Raw genomic sequence first — 18,339 nt, 5'->3', positions numbered from 1 at the left:
CATCTTTTTGCTGTCAATACATCCTAATATTTATAGCCCAAATATGCAGTTGCAAGGACATACAGAAAACCTGGAACTCCTGATAGGAAACTTGATACTCCCATAACAGTGTGCTGCTTCAGGTTATAATAATAATAATGGCGCTTTGGAAAATAGCTTGACTCCCTCTTCTTTGTGGCAGCCCCTGAGATATTGAAACACTGCTATCATGTCCCCCCTCATCCTTCTCTTCGTTAAACTAGACATACCCAATTCCAGCAACCGTTCCTTATATGTTTTAGCCTCCAGTCCCCTAATCATCTTTGTTGCTCTTCTCTGTAATCTTTCTAGAGTCTCAACATCTTTTTTACATCGTGGTGACCAAAACTGGATGCAGTATTCCAAGTGTGGCCTTACCAAGGCATTGTAAGGTGGTATTAATACTTCACATGATCTTAATTCTATCCCTATGTTAATGCAGCCCAGCACTGTGTTGCTTTTTTGGTAGCTGCAGCACACTGCTGGCTCATATTTAAATGATTGTCCACTAGGACTCAGGACTCTCAGTTACTACAATTGAGCAAGGTACCCCTATACTATACCTGTACATTTGGTTTTTCTTGCCTAAATGTAGAACCTTACTTTTTTCACCACTGAATTTCATTTTGTTAGATAGCGCCCAGTGTTCAAGTCTGTCCAGATCCTCCTGTATCCTAAGCCTGTTTTCTGGAGTGTTGGCTATTCCTGCCAGCTTGGTATCGTCTGCAAATTTGATGAGTTCCCCATCTATCCCTTCGTCCAGATAATTGATGATATTGAAGAGCCCTGGACCCAGAACAGAGCCCTGGGGCACCCCACTACACATTTCCCTCCATATAGATGTGGTTCCATTGAGGACCACACGCTGAGTACGGCCAGTCAGCCAGCTACAGATCCATCTGGTGGTGATGCTGTCTAACCCGTATTTTTCTATCTTATCAAGTAGTAGGTTGTGGTCTACTTTGTCAAATGCCTTACTGAAATCCAAGTAAATTATATCCACAGGATTCCTCTGGTCCACTTGGTCAAAAAATACAATAAGATTTGTCTGGCATGATCTGTTTTTGACAAACCCGTGTTGGCTTTTAGTAATGACTTTGTTTGCCTGTAGGTGTTCGCTGATTCGTTATTTATCTTTTCCAGAATCTTCCCAGGTATTGAGGTCAGGCTGATAGGTCTGTAATTTCCTGGGTCCTTTTTTTCCCCTTTTTTGAAGATGGGAACTACATCAGCTCTTTCCCAGTCCTCTGGTAGTTCCCCAGTGCTCCAGGATCTTTGAAAAATATAGTTCAGTGGTTCTGAGATCACATCTGCCAGTTTAAGAACCTTGGTCCTGGTGATTTGAACTCGTCTAGGCTGAACAGGTATTCACTTACCATTTTCTTGATCCCAATTCCACTCAATGAGGACATTTTCTTTCTCTCTCTCTCTCTCTCTCTCTCTCTCGATAGATAGATGAAAGAAAAGAGAAAGAATGAAAGAATGAAAGAAAAAGAAAGAAAGAAAGAAAGAAAGAAAGAAAGAAAGAAAGAAAGAAAGAAAGAAAGAAAGAAAGAAAATGTCTTCATTGAGTGGAATTGGGACCAACACCATTAAACAACATGATCATGCCCAGCTTAGGATTGGTTCCAGTCGCAGTCATTAAGTGAATCATAGGTTTTTTATATATATAAAACATTATTTTTATATATTATTTATATATATTTCCATTTCACCTGAAATCATGCCCTTTTCATTCCAAACTGCAACTTTCCAAAATTTCCATGGACATCACCAGATGGACTAATAGATGTTGATCTCTGACTATGATTTATCTTCTTGCTAAAGATAGTACTAACCATTGTTGGCATTTTTGACTAGTACAAGCATAGCCAAAGTCATGTTTTATCCCAAGTATCTTGATGCTGTTCTATGAAAGTTAGGATTTCTAATCAGAGACAACCTTGGTAGGGCAACCTATTATTATCTGCATATATCTAACTTAGGAGTTATCTACAGTGTACTGACACACATCCAGGATGAAGAGTACTGAAAGTCACATCCTGCTTCGAAAGTATCAAGCATTAACTCAGCAGACATACCGTCGAGAACAGCAGGACTGCATCAATGGGCCTAAGCAGATCTAGGAATATTTTTCTAGAATGGTAAATGTTTAATCTTTGTATCACTTTCCCGTAAAAAAGACAATGTTAATTTCCAAATGGCACTTTAATATTTTGATTCAAGCTAATTGAAAACAGAGTGAAACATTCAAGTAGGAAACCGGTTGAAACCAAAAAGCCAGTAATAGATAGCATCTATTTTGGCAATATTGAAACAGATTAGGGCACTGATTATATTATTCTTTTAACTAAAATTGAAATAAATTTGAATACGATCTTCTGAAATGGCAAACTACAGCTTTTATGTTGTACAATGTAACAACTATATACAGTTATTTTGAAAAATGTTAAAACAGTATACTTATGTACAAATAGTAAAACATAAGAACAGTGACATTCACATATTAATAGAGGGGGGAAGAGAAAGTAGAAAAGGGAGAGGGATTAACTTGACAACTTTTATTAGAAACAATTATAAAAAAGACATTTACACTAATAATGTAATTCAAATATAAAATTGGTGTGCTGTCTCTGTACACAGTACACTAGCTTCAAAGAAGGAAACTGCTTTCACTAGAGCAGCTCTGATATTTTTTCACATAATTTTTTAAAAGAAAGCCCACTAACACAATGATTGTTTTAATGCTACAGTTTACAGCAAGACAAACTAAAAATAGCAGCAGTTTCACATGGCATGTATCCACAAGATTACCCCTGTGGTTTGCAACAATGCCTAACAAAGTGCTCCCAGTTGAATCCACGAATAAAATTCCCAACAGATTTACCTGACACCAGGTATGGTTTGGCTTGTTGTCCTTTAGACTTTCTCCATGGCACTTCTTATCTCCATGCCTGATGGAGCAATTTATAAAGTAATTCTTTATATTATCAGTAAAATGCCTTTTCTAACAATGCATTAAAACTAAAAAAGCAGCACACCATTCCAATGGTTGGCTCTGGATGATATAATATATGCTATAGTCAAAAGCCTGTTCAGCAGTGGCTCCATCCAGTGTTCTCTGAGCAGCCTTCCTTTGTGCATTGGGATCGCCCTTTCTTCATCTCCACAAAACACCTCCCAAATCTACTCAAGAGAACCCCTTCCCTCCCAATCCTAATCCCTCTAGAATAAATTTAGGGAGTGCAGAACACTGAGGAGAAATCCATTTTACTTGGCGGTGGCTATTTTTCCAGCAAATGAAGATCTTGAACGTAACTTTTAAATATTGGGAGAAGCAGAGAAAAAGATAATTGTTTAACTGCATCTTGTAAAATTTGAATTGCATAAGGTTTCTTTATAAAACCATTGACAGTGATTAAATAAAAAATTAGAAACAGATTCCTTTCTTCTGTTCCTAATTCAATCCAGCAATAATCAATTATCTTCCTTTGTCAGTTTATGAAATAGAATCATTAATATATTGTGAGACTAACTGAACGGTTCATTTTTTTCCCAGTAAGACGAGCGATTCTATTCTGTGCTGTAGATCTAGTTGTCATTCGATCTGTAAACTGTGCTCGCTCCTCAGCAGCTGCCTTTGCCATTTGTGCTTTCTTCAACTCCCTGCAAAAGGTAAAAAAAACCCTGTTATTTCCCTTCAGATAATACTGTAGAAATTGTTATCTAAAATCATTAAAAAGAATCTGAAACAAAGGTATAACATAAATGGCATTGCTACATATTTTATCTCTTCTACAACGTGATGAATTGGAAATGGAGCAATTCATAACACTCTGTACATTTGGGCTGTGCTACTTCTTTTCACACCAACTTTAATTTGATCTCTCTTCTTATGGAATAACTCTTGTAGCATCCCCATCTTATCTTCCTTGACTCTTCACAACCAATTTTACTCTCTCTTGTGCCCACCACCCCAGGAAAAAAACTGCTCTGAATCATACTCCTTCCACTATCCACATACACAATAAATAATACTAGAACATCCCAAATCACACATATTCAGTCTCACCCTAACCACCCACCATTCTCTTACACAATTAACATTCCTTCCTGGCCATTTAAACAGAATAGCCAACAAGGATCCCTTCCTATCACTCTCAATATAATCCTCTTAGATCAATCCTATTCCAATATACAAAACCCTGATTATGGCCCTCCATCCTTCCACTTCTCACATGAAGGATGATATCCAAGAACCAATTTTCTATTTTAATCCACCACTAAAGCCCAAAAGTCAAATCACCTGGCTACACCTCCAGAGATCTAATTATCTGCAGAACTCTACACAGAACTCCTTCCCAGTTTTCAAACCAAGTCTAACTCTGGCATGCCGCTCATATAGATAATTTTCACATTCAACTAGAACATTCACTGAATTCTTATTTTCCTTCTGATGATAGTATTGTATTTACATTCTGTAAATTATCTTTGAATTTTGATTTCATCAACCACACTGAAAATACTTTAGAAAACCATCCATCTTCCAAGGTTGGAAGCCAGGATGGATTTTTGCTCATCTTCTACATCATTCTTTTTAAAAAGGTGATATAAACATGTCTCTTGCAGAAAAAAAAAACCCACCCATTATCTTTCCACAGCAAGCGAACACATTATCTTTAAACACTTAGAAATCAGTTTCATTCCTTCTGTACTGGCAGTTATATTTCTAAAGCCAAAATATTGATGTTATATTTCAGATCCCTATGTATTAACGCTTCAGAAAAATTATAGACCTCTTTATTTTGTTGCACAATTGTTTACTATCAATATTATTCCTCAGTACTTAAAACTAAAAGAGGCATAGTATAGATTAAACTCACTTCTGCAACAAAGAGTTTTTGAACTTTTCAGCATTCAGTTCTATTCGTAACTGGTCAGCACTCTTTCTAGCAGTGGATAACAATGCAGAATGCTTAACTAGAGCAACTGCTGAGGGTCTTTTCTCTGGGTCAGAGTTTATCATAACCTGAAATAGATTAAAGGTATGTTTGATTACCGTTTTCATCTTCATATATGGAGAAAATATGTAGTTTATTGCTATATATGCTTATACTTACTTTTAGCAAGTCTAATAAATCTTGAGAAAGGACTTGTGGAATTTTGGGTAATTTTCCTTGTCGAATTTCATGCCATTGATCCCCAGTGGCTGGCAATGGTTCAGCCCCAGCAGCACAAACCACAGTTAATGCCAATGCAAAAATATCCGCTTTTGGCAAGTAATTATAGTTCTGGGGAAAAAAGTAATTGCCATAAATAGAAGACATCAGATTAAACAATTTTCCCTACATTCCAGCTTTATTCACAGTATAGAAATCTAAAACAATCCTTCTTCTATAAATCTAGAAAAGTTTGATATTCAAAATTAGTTGTTTTGGCATAATTTAAAAATGCATTACCTCTTGTAAAACTTCATTGGCAAGGAAACGACTATCTCCTTCCTCCACCTGAGGACTGGCTATTCTGGTGACATGACCAAGATCACCTTTATTAAAACAGTAAAGGATAAAAAATTACTTTCTCAAAATTAAAAAAGGTTTGCATTAATAGATATATTTCTACTATTTCCTACCTATTTTAAAAACAACTCTGCTAGATGACCATTCATCTTCATCTCCTTCTTCAGATATAGTAGTTGGAATTGAGGTCCTAGATATGAAGATATTACCTGCCAAGGAATAAAATTATAAAACATGTATCAAAATATAAATCAATTTCAGAGGTAAAATTCTCACCGCTCTATTGTGCCTCTTTGAGTAATGAACACTAGTATTAACAGCTACCTTGAAAAAGAGCCAAATTTTTAAAAAAGCAAGCAAACTTAATCTCACAAAAATATTTCCAAAACAAATACAACAGTTGGCCAACCACATATTTCAAAAAAGAACTTTTGCACTGTATTCTGTAGTTAGATTTGAAAAGTTTCAGTTGCTAAGGTGTGGTTCATTATTCATTTTGATACTACATACTGTATATGTTCATCATGGAAAAATATTAAATCCTTACAATTCAGAAGACATCAGATTTTATAGTACTTACTAGGTTTTATATCCATGTGCACCAGTGACATTGAATGGATGTACTTTAAACCACGAGCAACTTGTAGTAGCAAATCTTTCAATTCTGGTTCACCAAAGTAACGCATAGTTCTATAATTTTCACTTATAGCATCAGCTAAACTACCCCCTGCATATAAAATTAAAATACATTAAAGGATTAAAAACATCCTGTTTAGCAGGTAATATTTAATAATTGTTCTTAAAAATATTTGGCTTCATAATGTTGATAGAAGCCATAGGCTTACAGAATGGATTTGTTTATTGTGGTATTTCTATGCCACTCTATTCCAAACAGCTCCAAGCACATGTGCTTAAGATCACTATTGAGTTCACAATAAAGAAGAAATAGGAACTATATAGTTCAGACTTTGTGTTCATGCTAACTCTAGATGCAAGTAGCACAAGGAAAATTTGTTATACAGTGTTAGAGAAAATCTATACTTTTTAAAGTACAAGTTCACAATGAACTTAATTACAAAATCCACACAAATATAAATAAGCCTGATTTCAATCAAATGCTTTTTAATAATAGTGTGGAAGCCAAAACTATGAACTGGAATGACTAAACTACAAACTAATAATAATCTTAGAAAACTTACTATTTTAGGCTTCTCTAACTCATATGCAATAAGGAGATATTAACAATAACCTACTAGATTTTGTTTAAATGATGCTCATGAATGCATATAAAACATTTGGAATATTTAACAATTATTGATATGCAAAGAAAACATTTCTTTTTTTTAAATTAAGAGTCAAGTTTGCTTGTATCAAAATCTTCAAAAGCTTCCTCTATTTTATGTTATTTTACATTACAGGTGCATCACTAGATGCTCCATAGATGCCACATGAGCTTTTTCCATTGGCTGGGCTGAAATCCTGCTTATTATTAAAATATATCACTGGAGCAGAAGGCAAGGAAAAAATTTGGAAAGCAAAGTGCAGAACTGTGGCATGCTCACCAGAAAACCAAGTAGTAGTAAGACAGGGAGAAGTTATAATTTTGGCTTCCATATGAAGCCAAAACTGTCAGCTGTTGTCAGCTGAGCCTACATTTCCATTGTGGAATAAAAAAATGATGCTTTAATATATCTGTTTTGAGAGATATAACTGGAGTCTCTCACAATTAATATAAAACAGAATTAGCAGCAGAGAAAATGTATTTCATTATTTAATTTTACAGTTTCAGTTGAAGCTGAATCACATTAGTTAGTTACTAATAGTACAATATTACTTCAATTTTTATTTTTTTAGTCAGGAAATTTGAAATAATCAGCCTAGATATATAGACCCATCAAGCAAAATAGACAACTATTTCTAGCTCAGGAGAAGAAAAGTTTGTCTTTTAATATTTGAAAGAAAAGCTTCCTATCTCATTTTATTTAATATGCATAATTTTATTATAATTAAGCTTTGATGATTTAATGTATTATAGTTCTTCCATTTTTATTCTGCTCTGTCATAACTGTAATCACATATTCAAACACCTATACAAATTACTGAAACTGAAATCCTAAATTCTTACTATATTTCTTAAAAAAGTTTTTATTTTAAGGTAACAAGGATTGACAAATCTGTAACAGGCAATAAATATACTGTTTACCTTTCTAAGCCACTTGCTTAACAACCTACTATGGTTATTTTTCCACAGTTGTTAGAACAAAACCTTACTTACCATTACAATATTCATTCTGAATAAGCATATGATCATCTTCAGCCCAAGCAGAGAAGTATCTAACTACATGTGAATGCTGTCCCAAAACTGCATGAGCATAAACTTCTCTAAGAGCATTTTGCCTATCATATTGGAAAAAAAAAATACAATTTCACCAAACATTAAGCTGTCATTATTAAATATTAAGTTGTCAATTAGATAGAATTCTGGTCATTTCACTACTGTAATAATTTTTGGATTATTCTGCATAATGCAATCGAGTTATGCAATTTAGGCAAAACTTCAACTAAACACATAGGAGTGTACAGGAAACAATGTTTGTTGCATGAGGCAAACAAATTGTGAGTTAAAGATATGCCTGGACCACTTCAGGTACTTTATGGTCTGGCCAAACCAAATCCCAGAACAAAATCTGGAAAGTCTAATGGGGTAAATATAGCAAGGCTCCTTATCTTTGGTCCTACTTTTTTTCAATGGCCTAAGTGCCAGTCTTCCCCCAACTCTACTTTTTCTAGACTCTTCCTTTTGCTTAGGAACTGCAATTTGCATTAATTGCAACTTGCGCAATTGGCATAACTATCCTGCCCCAATCTTTCCAGACAACTTCCTTACCTACTATTAACAACCTTGCCCTTTTCCATTACCTCATCCCATGACCTCATCCCAAACATCTGAGTGACTGACCTGTTCATGGAACATTTTGAACATCCCTAGAAAGGAGCTACTGTTATATTTAGGATTGTTCCAGATACTGCATATTAGTGGATCTATGTTAATTATTTTGATACAAAAATGGTATGCACAACTATACATCATTTTTTCAAGTACAAACAATTCATTAACCTAACTGCACAAACATTATTATAGATTTTTAGATGAATTATAGGCACAGAAGCAAAATGTAACAAAATATTTTGCATTTAAATCGTTACTAATACTTACTCATCAACTGAGCCAGCCAATGGTTTCTTAGATCGCTTTATTGCATAGATGCAACCATCAAGCCTTTTCACACATTTGAATACAGAACCAAATTCTCCAGAACCAATCTTCTCCAATTCATGAAATTCTGTGGCATATCGTGATTTCATATTGCTTTCTGTTATGCTGATCCGCTAAAATCGTGTAGACATAAACACTACTAAATTCACTGTCACTGAAATGTATTTATTTAGAAACAAGTGGTTTTATGGAATTTCTTTTATTTTACCTTGGCAGGTCTGACAGTTTCATCCTCAAGTTCTCCATCACTTGCTTCCATGTCTTCATCACAGGAGCTAAAAATATAAATATATACAGAAATACAATGACTTAACTTTCCAAGAAATTTTTCTAAGTAATATATTATTCATTCAGAAGCAAGATGAATATAGGATGAATAATGCTAGGAGAGTACAGAGAATCTTAAATGAAATTCATTCCTTGAGGTAGAATTGTTTCTTACTGTATTATGCTGATACCACAGCATTTGACCAGAGTAAGATATCTCTGTGAAGCAGTGAAAAAGTCAAATGAGGAATGGAATTATTTAAAAGAAAAAAAAAAAGAGTAGGAATATAAATTGAACAAAATGTGATTTATTTTTGAATTTGTTTTGAATAAATAAAAATAGAAATCTGATCCATAGAGAAAAACTTAAGCTTCTTTCTTAAACAATAAGCCCACTTATACTAGCAATTTTTAATCAAGAACCAATCAGTACGTTTCTCCTGATATAAATATCACACATCTCTTTATCTTCATAATGTGGAGGTAATAGCTTAGAGTAAACACAGAAAATCATGGTATCAATAAACCAAACAAAGAAGCTAAACATGCAGCAATTTTGATAACAGTGACACATGGGGAGGAGGGGGTCCATATCAATTCTAGTTTAGCCAGAATTCCCTATTATGTTCCATAAACTAGGGGCTATTTTTCTTGGTCTGTTAACTATCATTTAACTTTCCTTTACTGTGCCTTAATAGAAAGCAAAATTGTCATTGTAAAGATACTTTAAGTAATTGTTACTTTCAACACAGATGGTTTGAAATGTTTTGCTAAATCATAATCTGAATACTGAAACCATGATTTAATATACAATGAGGGATTTTACATATGTCATAAACAATGCTTAGGTTTATACATTAAGCCAACAATTTGTTAATAAACCATTTTGATTTAGTGCAATGTATAAATCCAGTTATAATTGATCTCATGTTCATAGATTAGAGTTTAAATAAAATACAACATAATAATCCAAACCAATCATATCTTATAGATTTTATTTCCTTTTTTTATTTTTATTTTTTATTCTTATTATATTTTTTTTAATATTTTTTTTGTCTTTTCTTTATTCTTTTTTTTAAGTATTATTTTTTTGGTATTTATGTTTTTTATATATATATATATATTATTGTTAATTATCTTATAGTTTGTTTAATTAATGTATTTAATATTTAGATTTATTCATGGTTTATATTTCTCTTTTTTAAGATTATTTGAAGAAATTTTAATTAAGCCTATGTTCAGCTCTGGGAAGGTCGGGGGGAGGGAACGGGAGGGTTGGGGAGGTTTGGGGGTGGGTTGCTTTGTTTTTTGTAAAATTTTAAAAAATTCAATAAAAAAAAATAATCCAAACCAATCCAAATCATATCTACTTTAATCCTAAAATTCTGTTAAGCAGCTATTTTTATCCCTTCAAGCAACCACAGAAATTCTCTATTACTGCCACTCATATTCTTAAAGCCTATTTACTACTCATTGTTCACTATGAATCTGTAAGATGGTATAGACAAAATCCATTTTCTTTTTCAAGGTGGGCCTTTGGCTGGCAATTGTAAGAATTATATTTCAATATAAGTATAGCAGGTTAGATTAGTCAAGACCGTTGTTAAGTATAATACAGATTGTACAACACATCTGGAAGACACTAAGTTGCAGAATTATATTTTGTAAGATCTCAACTAATGGTTTTAATAGCATTTTTTAAAAATATCCCTGATGTATCAAAGATCAGTTATGATACTCACTCATTCCAATGTGTTCTCTTTCTTCTTCGACACTGTCCAACTGAAGATTGAAGAAAGACAGAGTCCGGAGTAAAGGGATTAATGTTCACATGAGGGGCTTGTCCCATATCACATTCCTGTTTTACTAGTTTTCCAACATTCATAAAGAGAGAGCCACCTCGAAGTTTAGCTGAACTCGAGCCCATTCCTTCAGCTCGACAAAGGAGACTCTGAAAAACCAATATGACATGAGCATTTAAAATGTAATACATCCTTATTCTTGTCATAAACAGCTTCCTTGTGCTTTCTTTCTGACACACACTACAGTATAAATTGGCTTCTGGTCCTCTGACAATGAACAAAACAAATCATTATGGTAAGAAGTACTGTGGAATATGCAGATATTTTCTGAGTTAAGGTACAATCAAAGCCATTTTTAGCTATTTTAGCTGGCAGAGAAATTATTTTCTATCAGTATGTCTTGAAACTCAAGCCAAGACACAGTGTAAAAACCATCAATAATGCTTAATATTAAGTCTTTAAAAGTTTCTAGCCAGCAATAAAATTGTAATGTTTTTTCACCAGAAAATCCTGCCATGTAAAAGACAGGCTTATAAAAAAAAATCAGGATATAAATGGCTGATAAGGCATGTGGAGAAGGTCTGCCTTCCCTAATCTCTCTGGACATGTGGCAGATTTTGCCAATTCAGTTTCTACACTTGGCTACAGGAGTTCATGTCCTTCACAAATGTTACTCTCACCTTCTTGTTATATTTGAATTGGAAGGAATTCCTAATCACTATTCCTAATGATTAGATGTAAGGTATTATTTCCACAATGAGAGTATCTATCTCAACAAACAAAAATGAAAATATTTAAGCAAATTTTGGCAAACTTTCAAAGACTAAAAAAGTACTACCGTAATTTCCGGCATATAAAGTGACTCGGCGTATAAGACGACCCCCGACTTCGGCGCCGATTTCCATGCCTAGAAAGTCATCTTATACGCCGGAAAATACGGTAATAGTATTTCTTAACAAATTTTATTAAAAGATATAGCTTTTATGAGCTGCTGCTTACTTCAATAAATGCATAGAGTGGCCTGATATAAGACTAAATTGGGGAAAGATAGGGGAGGGAGACAAATTACAAGTACCACATCAATTATTAATTATATGTTAAAAACTCACTGTGTTTGATGAGATCTTCTGACATTGCCTAAAACTTTTTGATGCATGGGAGTTTTCACTCAATGATGCTGTTAAAGTTCTCCTTTAACAGTCACACTGAGGTCTGCTATAGTCTCCTGGGCGGTTTAAAATGCTCCAATATACTTTTTTTTCTTGTTTTGTGTCCTGATATCAAACTTGTACCCATTAATTCTTTTGTGCAAGCTTGCCCATTTGTCCTATGTAGAATCCAGAGGGATTCTGGCAAATGACAACATATACCACATATACCACACTAGAGGAAGAACAAGTGAAAGTGTCCCTCATCTTGTGTGTGTACTTGTTGGTGTGGAAATGGACCAAAGTATATATCAGGTTTGTTGGAAGGTGTGTACTCATGCTTGCATTCTTTTCCTGTAGTTTCTTGTTGCTTGGGAGAATGTGATTATCCATATGTAAGAATGGGTCTATCAGTACCAGAAAATGTGCAGTGTCATTGTCCAATATAAGACTGTAATCTATTCATAATGTGTTTCAGTAACTTGAGCTGTAGTTAACTAGTGGTATTCTCTTTTTCTGTTGTCTGCTTTTTTTAATAAGTCCTCTCTGGAAACTGAACTGGCTCTATTGATCTTGTTGAGTGGGTAGTTCAGTGTCCTGAGTGATTGATTTAATTCCAGTTGAAATTAATGATTATTTTTCAGAACCGCAGAAAGAAGATTCCACTCATCTTAACCAAATAACCTAGAATAGTTGAAGGAATTCAAGAACTACTTATGAATTTAAAAAAGCTGAAAGTTTTTCTCCCTCATTTTGAAGATGTCCATATTGAAAATCAGAATTGATATACAAAAATCTAACATTTCCAGCAATAATTATATACTCTAACCTTCATGAATTTCTTCTGTCAGTAACAGATTTGTCCAGAAAAAATGTTACAACTCAGATCTCTCTCAGTTTAAGTAAAATTAAAATACATACAGTATTAATCAGATTACATAGTCTGATTCTACACAAATCCACTCATGGCTGAAAATGGATGCACACCTGTATATATGTATGTATGTATATATTTCTTCTATGTATGTTCTACTTACTAAAGCTTTGAATCCTTTGATAAATATAAAAAATTGATGTAGCAAGCAACAAATATAAGAATTCCTAATAATATCAATACAGGAGATCCATTAATTATAGAATACACACAGTGATGGTGAACCTTTTAGAGACCGAGTGCCCAAACCGCAACCCAAAACCCACTTATTTATCGCAAAGTGCCAGGGCCGCATCAGCATTATGGTGCCCTCAGGGGGGTGGGGGTGGGCATGGCCCACTGAGTAGGCATGGCAGACTGAGTGGGCATGGCTGGGGTGGGTGCGGTTGCCTTGATATTACTCATGGGGTGACTCCTGTGGGGGCTGGGCAGGATTGGGGAAGATCCAGAAGGTCTCTGGTGGGTGGGGCAGTGGTCAGGAGGCTCGTCCTGTGGGGTGAGGCAGAGGTGCCATTGCTGCGGGGCAAAGCGAGGCAGGGGCAGCTGCTGCCTGACACCATCAGCTCCCGCACACAGAGGCCAGCGAGCGCATGGGGGTGTGCTCTACCACCTCTACTTGAGCTTGCTAGCCAGCTGCTTCGCCTCCTTTGTGCTGGGTGGGGCTGCCACTCCGGGCACCAGCGGTGGCCTAATGGATCTGCATGAGCTGGCGGTGGTGGCAGGTGTGCCTACAGAGAGGGCTCTGAGTGCTGCCTCTGGCACACATGCCATAGGTTCGCTATCACTGTCCTAGTGAGTCTTTATCCAAGTAACAGAGCTAACCAGCTTAGCTTTTTGAGATAAGCCAAAATGTACTACAGGTAGTCCTTGACTTATAAATATTCATTTAGTGATCATTCAAAGTTATAAGAATGCTGATAAAAGTGACTTATAACCAGTTCTTGTATTTATGACCATCACAGTTTTCCTGGGCACTTGGCAATCGGCATGTATTTATGATGGTTGCAACATTTTAGGATTACATGATTGCTATGTCCTCCCCATAAGCAAAATCAATGCATTAAGCTCTGATCCCTTTTTGACAGTGGTTTAAAAATATCTTATTTGTGAATTATAATTGCAGCAAAAACCATACTAGAGTGATTTGTTCTATCCTATTCATAATTTGAGCTTTATATTGTCAGATTATTGCATAATTCTCACTTGTATAGTCATTTTATGATTATTAGCAGTTAGCTAAACTCTGTAGAAAGGTGTTTTTTAGCTCTGAGATTCCACACCTGTAAGGAATAGTTGTTTTGAGTGTGGCCAACATTTATTACAACTCTTCTATACTATAGTGTTTTCTATAGGTATAATAAAGGGCCACTTTGAGCAAAAATTAAACCAACAACAAACTAGGAATAAATTCAGGAATGAAGACTTAGTCAAAGACTTTGACAAATCTCAGAGATAGATTATTTCACAAACTTAATGGGACTACAGAGAAGGGGAAATTGCAACATCATATGCAGCCTAGCCCTGTCTGTTAGAACATCATGAATTATCTCCTTGGCACTGTTATGGCTCAGGTGGGTAAACTTTAATCTCCAACAATCTTTGTGATTTCCTAAACTGGGTACAAGTATTTTTTTTCCAGAAAACTAACACTGTCCTTTATACCTAGTATAAGTGAAATTAGAGGATAAAATAGATTTTAGAGCAGCGGTTCTCAACCTGTGGGTTGCGACCCCATTTGGGGTCGAACAACCATTTCACAGGGGTCGCCAAATAACACAGTCCGCCATTTTTTTCCCCTTTTCCTTAGCTGTGCTACTCCCTTTTATTCTATTGGCTTTTGAAAGTCAATAGAATAGATTCTCTTGAATAGAGTCTAATTCTATTGGCTTTCAAAAGCCAGTAGGAATTGTCCAGGCTGTCTCTGCCCTGCTGAGCCCGCCAAAAGTCCCATTCTGCAAATGGTGCTGCAAGTTGTCTGCAGTGAAGGCGAGCTGTCTGGAAGTTTCTACCCCTCCCTGCTGAGCAACTACTAAAAATGTAAATAAAAGAGGGCCAGGGGTGGGAGGCTGGCGGGCGCAGGGAGGGTTGCTGGCACGGGTGGGGCCCAACGGGTGCCTTACCTCCCTTGGGCTGGGCCAGCTGGTGGTCGGCCTGCTCTGTCTCTGCCACTTGCCAGCTATGCCTCGGCCGGCGCAGGGGGCGGCACCATGCATGTGCGGCGCTCCCGGGCAGGGAAAGTCCTCGACTTATGACCGGTTGGGTAGTCCTCGACTTACAACTGGCTGGGTAGTCCTCAACCTACGACCGGTTGGGGGGTCGCGGCATTTAAAAGGTTGAGAACCACTGTTTTAGAGCCTCTGCAAAGCTTAGGTCTTAGGACAAGCATTTGACTCCTCAAAATACTCAAACCTCCATATTTCAGTTCTATCACTCTAGTGACAGCCATCAAAGAGGCCATATAGAAGATGTGTAGCACAACACCCACTGAAAAAGATTGCAATCACCTTGATTTAGGCCTTGAAATATCTAGGGCAGAATAGGAGCACAAAGTGACTGATATCCTAAACTCAAACCATTTAACCATTTATATAGATCCACAAACTCACAGCAAAAGCTGTTATAAAAACATGACTATGATTTCCAGTGGAATCTTCACAAAACACATACACTTTCTTTCCATACACCTAAAGTTTTCCCAATTCTTCATAGGTTCCTGAATATACCTCAGTAATTCAATCTCAGTAATTCAATCTTTAAGCCATGTCTTATTATAGTAAAATCATAGTTATATTTCCTGACAATTCATTTGGAATATTAAGATTATTTTAATAGGCATGAAAGCCAGCTGGGTGACTATCAATCCAATCCCCCTCACAGGGTTGTTCTGGGGAAAATTGAATGAAGAAAGATTATTACATATGTTCACCTCTTTGAGTTACTTATAAAGGTGAGATAAATATCTAATAAATAGCCTTCCATTCTCAAGATATACTTTATTTTATACATACAGTATTGACAGCAAAACATTAAGTATAAAAGCCAGCCTCATAGTATGCTGTTATTTAGCAATTTGATACACAAACTATATACCGAAAATTAACTTCGGTTATAAAAATATTGATTCTATAGCATCATACAACTTGACCATTATATCTTAACAAAAAGCACTCTGAGAACAAGCAATTATGGTCTCAAAATTGACTTGTTTATTAAAACTTTACATCTCTCAGATTTCTTTATAATGTAAAATTCACAAACTGTCATGAAAATTTTATACATTTTAAAAGTAGATTCTTTGCTTAGAAAAATCACAAAACTTTCTCATTATTCTTTTTTTTTTTTTTAAAGGGTTGATTTCCTTTTCAAGGTTGCTGATCCTTGAACTGATTTCTTTCAGGAAAGTAAACATTCCAAAATCACTAAGCAAACCAGAAGGTCAGCATTAGGATCATAAAGGTTGAGTACTTTTGTAAGTCAATTGTAGTGGATTTACCACATACTTCACAATGTGGGGGGAAATTATTTTGTTACAAATTTTAGTTTAGTTACATAATCTTAACTGACAATCCATGGGCAGGCCTTACCAAGATGCCAACTTTTTTGTAACAGGCAAGCAAATCTGTTACATAACAATTATGATACAAGGGTTTGGCACTAGAAAAAAAAAAAGCTCTTATTCTTGGCATTGATTTATGAACTGAGAAATGAAGGACTGCCAGAATTTAAAAGGAACCTGATGACTTCAAATCTACTGTCTTTAGCGGAGCTTGTCTGCATCTTATACCGCTACCTGCAGCAAAATATCAAACCACAGGTACAATGGCACGTAGGACATTAAAATACATGATGAGAGAAGCTGTATGTGTGAAACATGACCTCATCATTACACACAAGAGGAAAATCCATCTAAATAAACTGAAGGTTAAAATTCCATCTTACTTCTTGAAAATTGCCTTTTGCCTTGCCCACAGAAGTTGGCACTGGTCAGCTTCTTTCTCTCTTCGTAACGTTTAACGGAGCAAAAAGTACCCGCAGTGAAACACTCTAAACCTGTCTGGCACCAATGGATAATCCCTTTGAAATGTCCTCCGCAGAAAAACGGACAAAAGACAGAAAGGGGGCGTGGCAGTTAATCCAAGAGCGCCTCTTGCTGTCTTCCCTGAAAACAATTCTTTTTCCAAACCAGACAATACTGACTTTATTCTGACCACACCAAAGGCCAAGAGGTCACGGTCAGGGAGGAAGCCAAAGGATCTACCCGCCAGGCAGAGGATCGACCACCTAAACTCGCCCGAGGTTCACACGTCACCCACGTCCACGTGCCCTCCACCGGCGGCAGAAGGAAAGTGCTTCTCGTCGGCCCACGGGCTGCGTTCCGCCCACCTCACCATTGTCTTCCCTCCGGGGCCTTGCCCCGCCAACCCCCTCTCTCACCTTCGGCGTATGCGGAGTATCGAAGAGGCGCAACTTGCGGAAGGTCTTGTGCGGCGGTGTGCCGGGGTACTCGGGCAAAGGAGAACTGGGATTCTGCTGTTCCCGGTACCGGACTGTATCTGCTCGCGGTGGCGACGACTGACCGTAAAAACGGCGAGGACCCTTCAGCGGCGGCGAGCCAGCCATGAAATAAGCTCCGGGGGATTTCACGGGGGACGAAGACCCGAAGCCTTCCTCTTCCCACGAGTCCCCTTCCTCACCCGGGAGCGCGGTCGAGGCCAGTTCCCTCCTTCCAACCTCCTCGGGAGTATGCGGTGGCTGAGGCTCCCGCCGAGCCGGGGTACGGCTGACCGAAAGAGGCGAGTCGGCTTCCTGAAAGGCCGAGTCTTCCCCGGTGCTGTTGCCGCTGCCGCCGCCCTCCTCTTCCTCCTCATAGCCGCCTTCTTCCTCTTCTTCCTCCTCCTCGCAGTCGCTTCCACCTCCCGGGAAAAGTAGTTTCTGCCGGATAGGGGCCGCAGCCCTCCGGACCGTAAGGCGCCGCGCCCCCGTGGCCAGCGGCGGCTGCTGCCGGCTCAGGAAACTCATGGCTGAGATCGTACACGCTATTCTGTCCCTCCCGAGGCTTCCGTTCAGACAGGCACCTTGACAGGCCAAATCCTGCCCCCCTGCGGTCAGATTCTCCTCCGGCGAGGGTTCACACAGTCACCCGACGAGGTTCCAGTTTGTCCGAAAACCTCCAGCGCTCTCCACCCGACCACAGAATCGCCCGTTCAGACTCCGCGGCTTTCCCGCGACCGTTAGTCACGTGCTGGTCACACTGGCCAATCACACACGCCCCCTCCGTTTGAAAACACCAGTGGCGAGAGGTGGGGCCCTACGTGATGACATCAGCGATCATTTGGCGCGAATTCGGGGGGTGAAAGAGGGAGGAGCTGGTTTA

General features: G+C 37.4%; 1 protein-coding gene across 2 annotated transcripts; it reads right to left on the bottom strand.

Moving 5' to 3' along the window:
- Window positions 1-2,211: 2,211 nt before the first annotated feature.
- Window positions 2,212-18,164, bottom strand: WEE1 (WEE1 G2 checkpoint kinase). Of its 2 annotated transcripts, none has more exons than XM_039350249.1 (11): window positions 17,400-18,164; window positions 10,824-11,032; window positions 9,023-9,089; window positions 8,755-8,927; window positions 7,813-7,934; window positions 6,118-6,264; window positions 5,651-5,746; window positions 5,478-5,563; window positions 5,139-5,309; window positions 4,902-5,047; window positions 2,212-3,684 (listed from the first exon to the last, which is right to left on the bottom strand). In XM_039350249.1, the coding sequence occupies exons 1-11, from the start codon at window positions 17,982-17,984 to the stop codon at window positions 3,534-3,536; spliced, it is 1,953 nt and encodes a 650-aa protein (XP_039206183.1). In that variant the 5' UTR covers window positions 17,985-18,164; the 3' UTR covers window positions 2,212-3,533. The 2 variants fall into 2 exon arrangements, with proteins under 2 accessions (XP_039206183.1, XP_039206184.1); XM_039350250.1 differs by lacking the exon at window positions 17,400-18,164 and adding an exon at window positions 16,905-17,380.
- Window positions 18,165-18,339: the final 175 nt, after the last annotated feature.

The sequence above is a fragment of the Crotalus tigris genome, unplaced genomic scaffold (assembly GCF_016545835.1).
Source record: "Crotalus tigris isolate CLP2741 ecotype Arizona unplaced genomic scaffold, ASM1654583v1 scf7180000018308.1980950, whole genome shotgun sequence".
Taxonomy (NCBI): Eukaryota; Metazoa; Chordata; class Lepidosauria; order Squamata; family Viperidae; genus Crotalus; species Crotalus tigris.
This window is presented reverse-complemented; position numbering and strand designations above follow the sequence as displayed.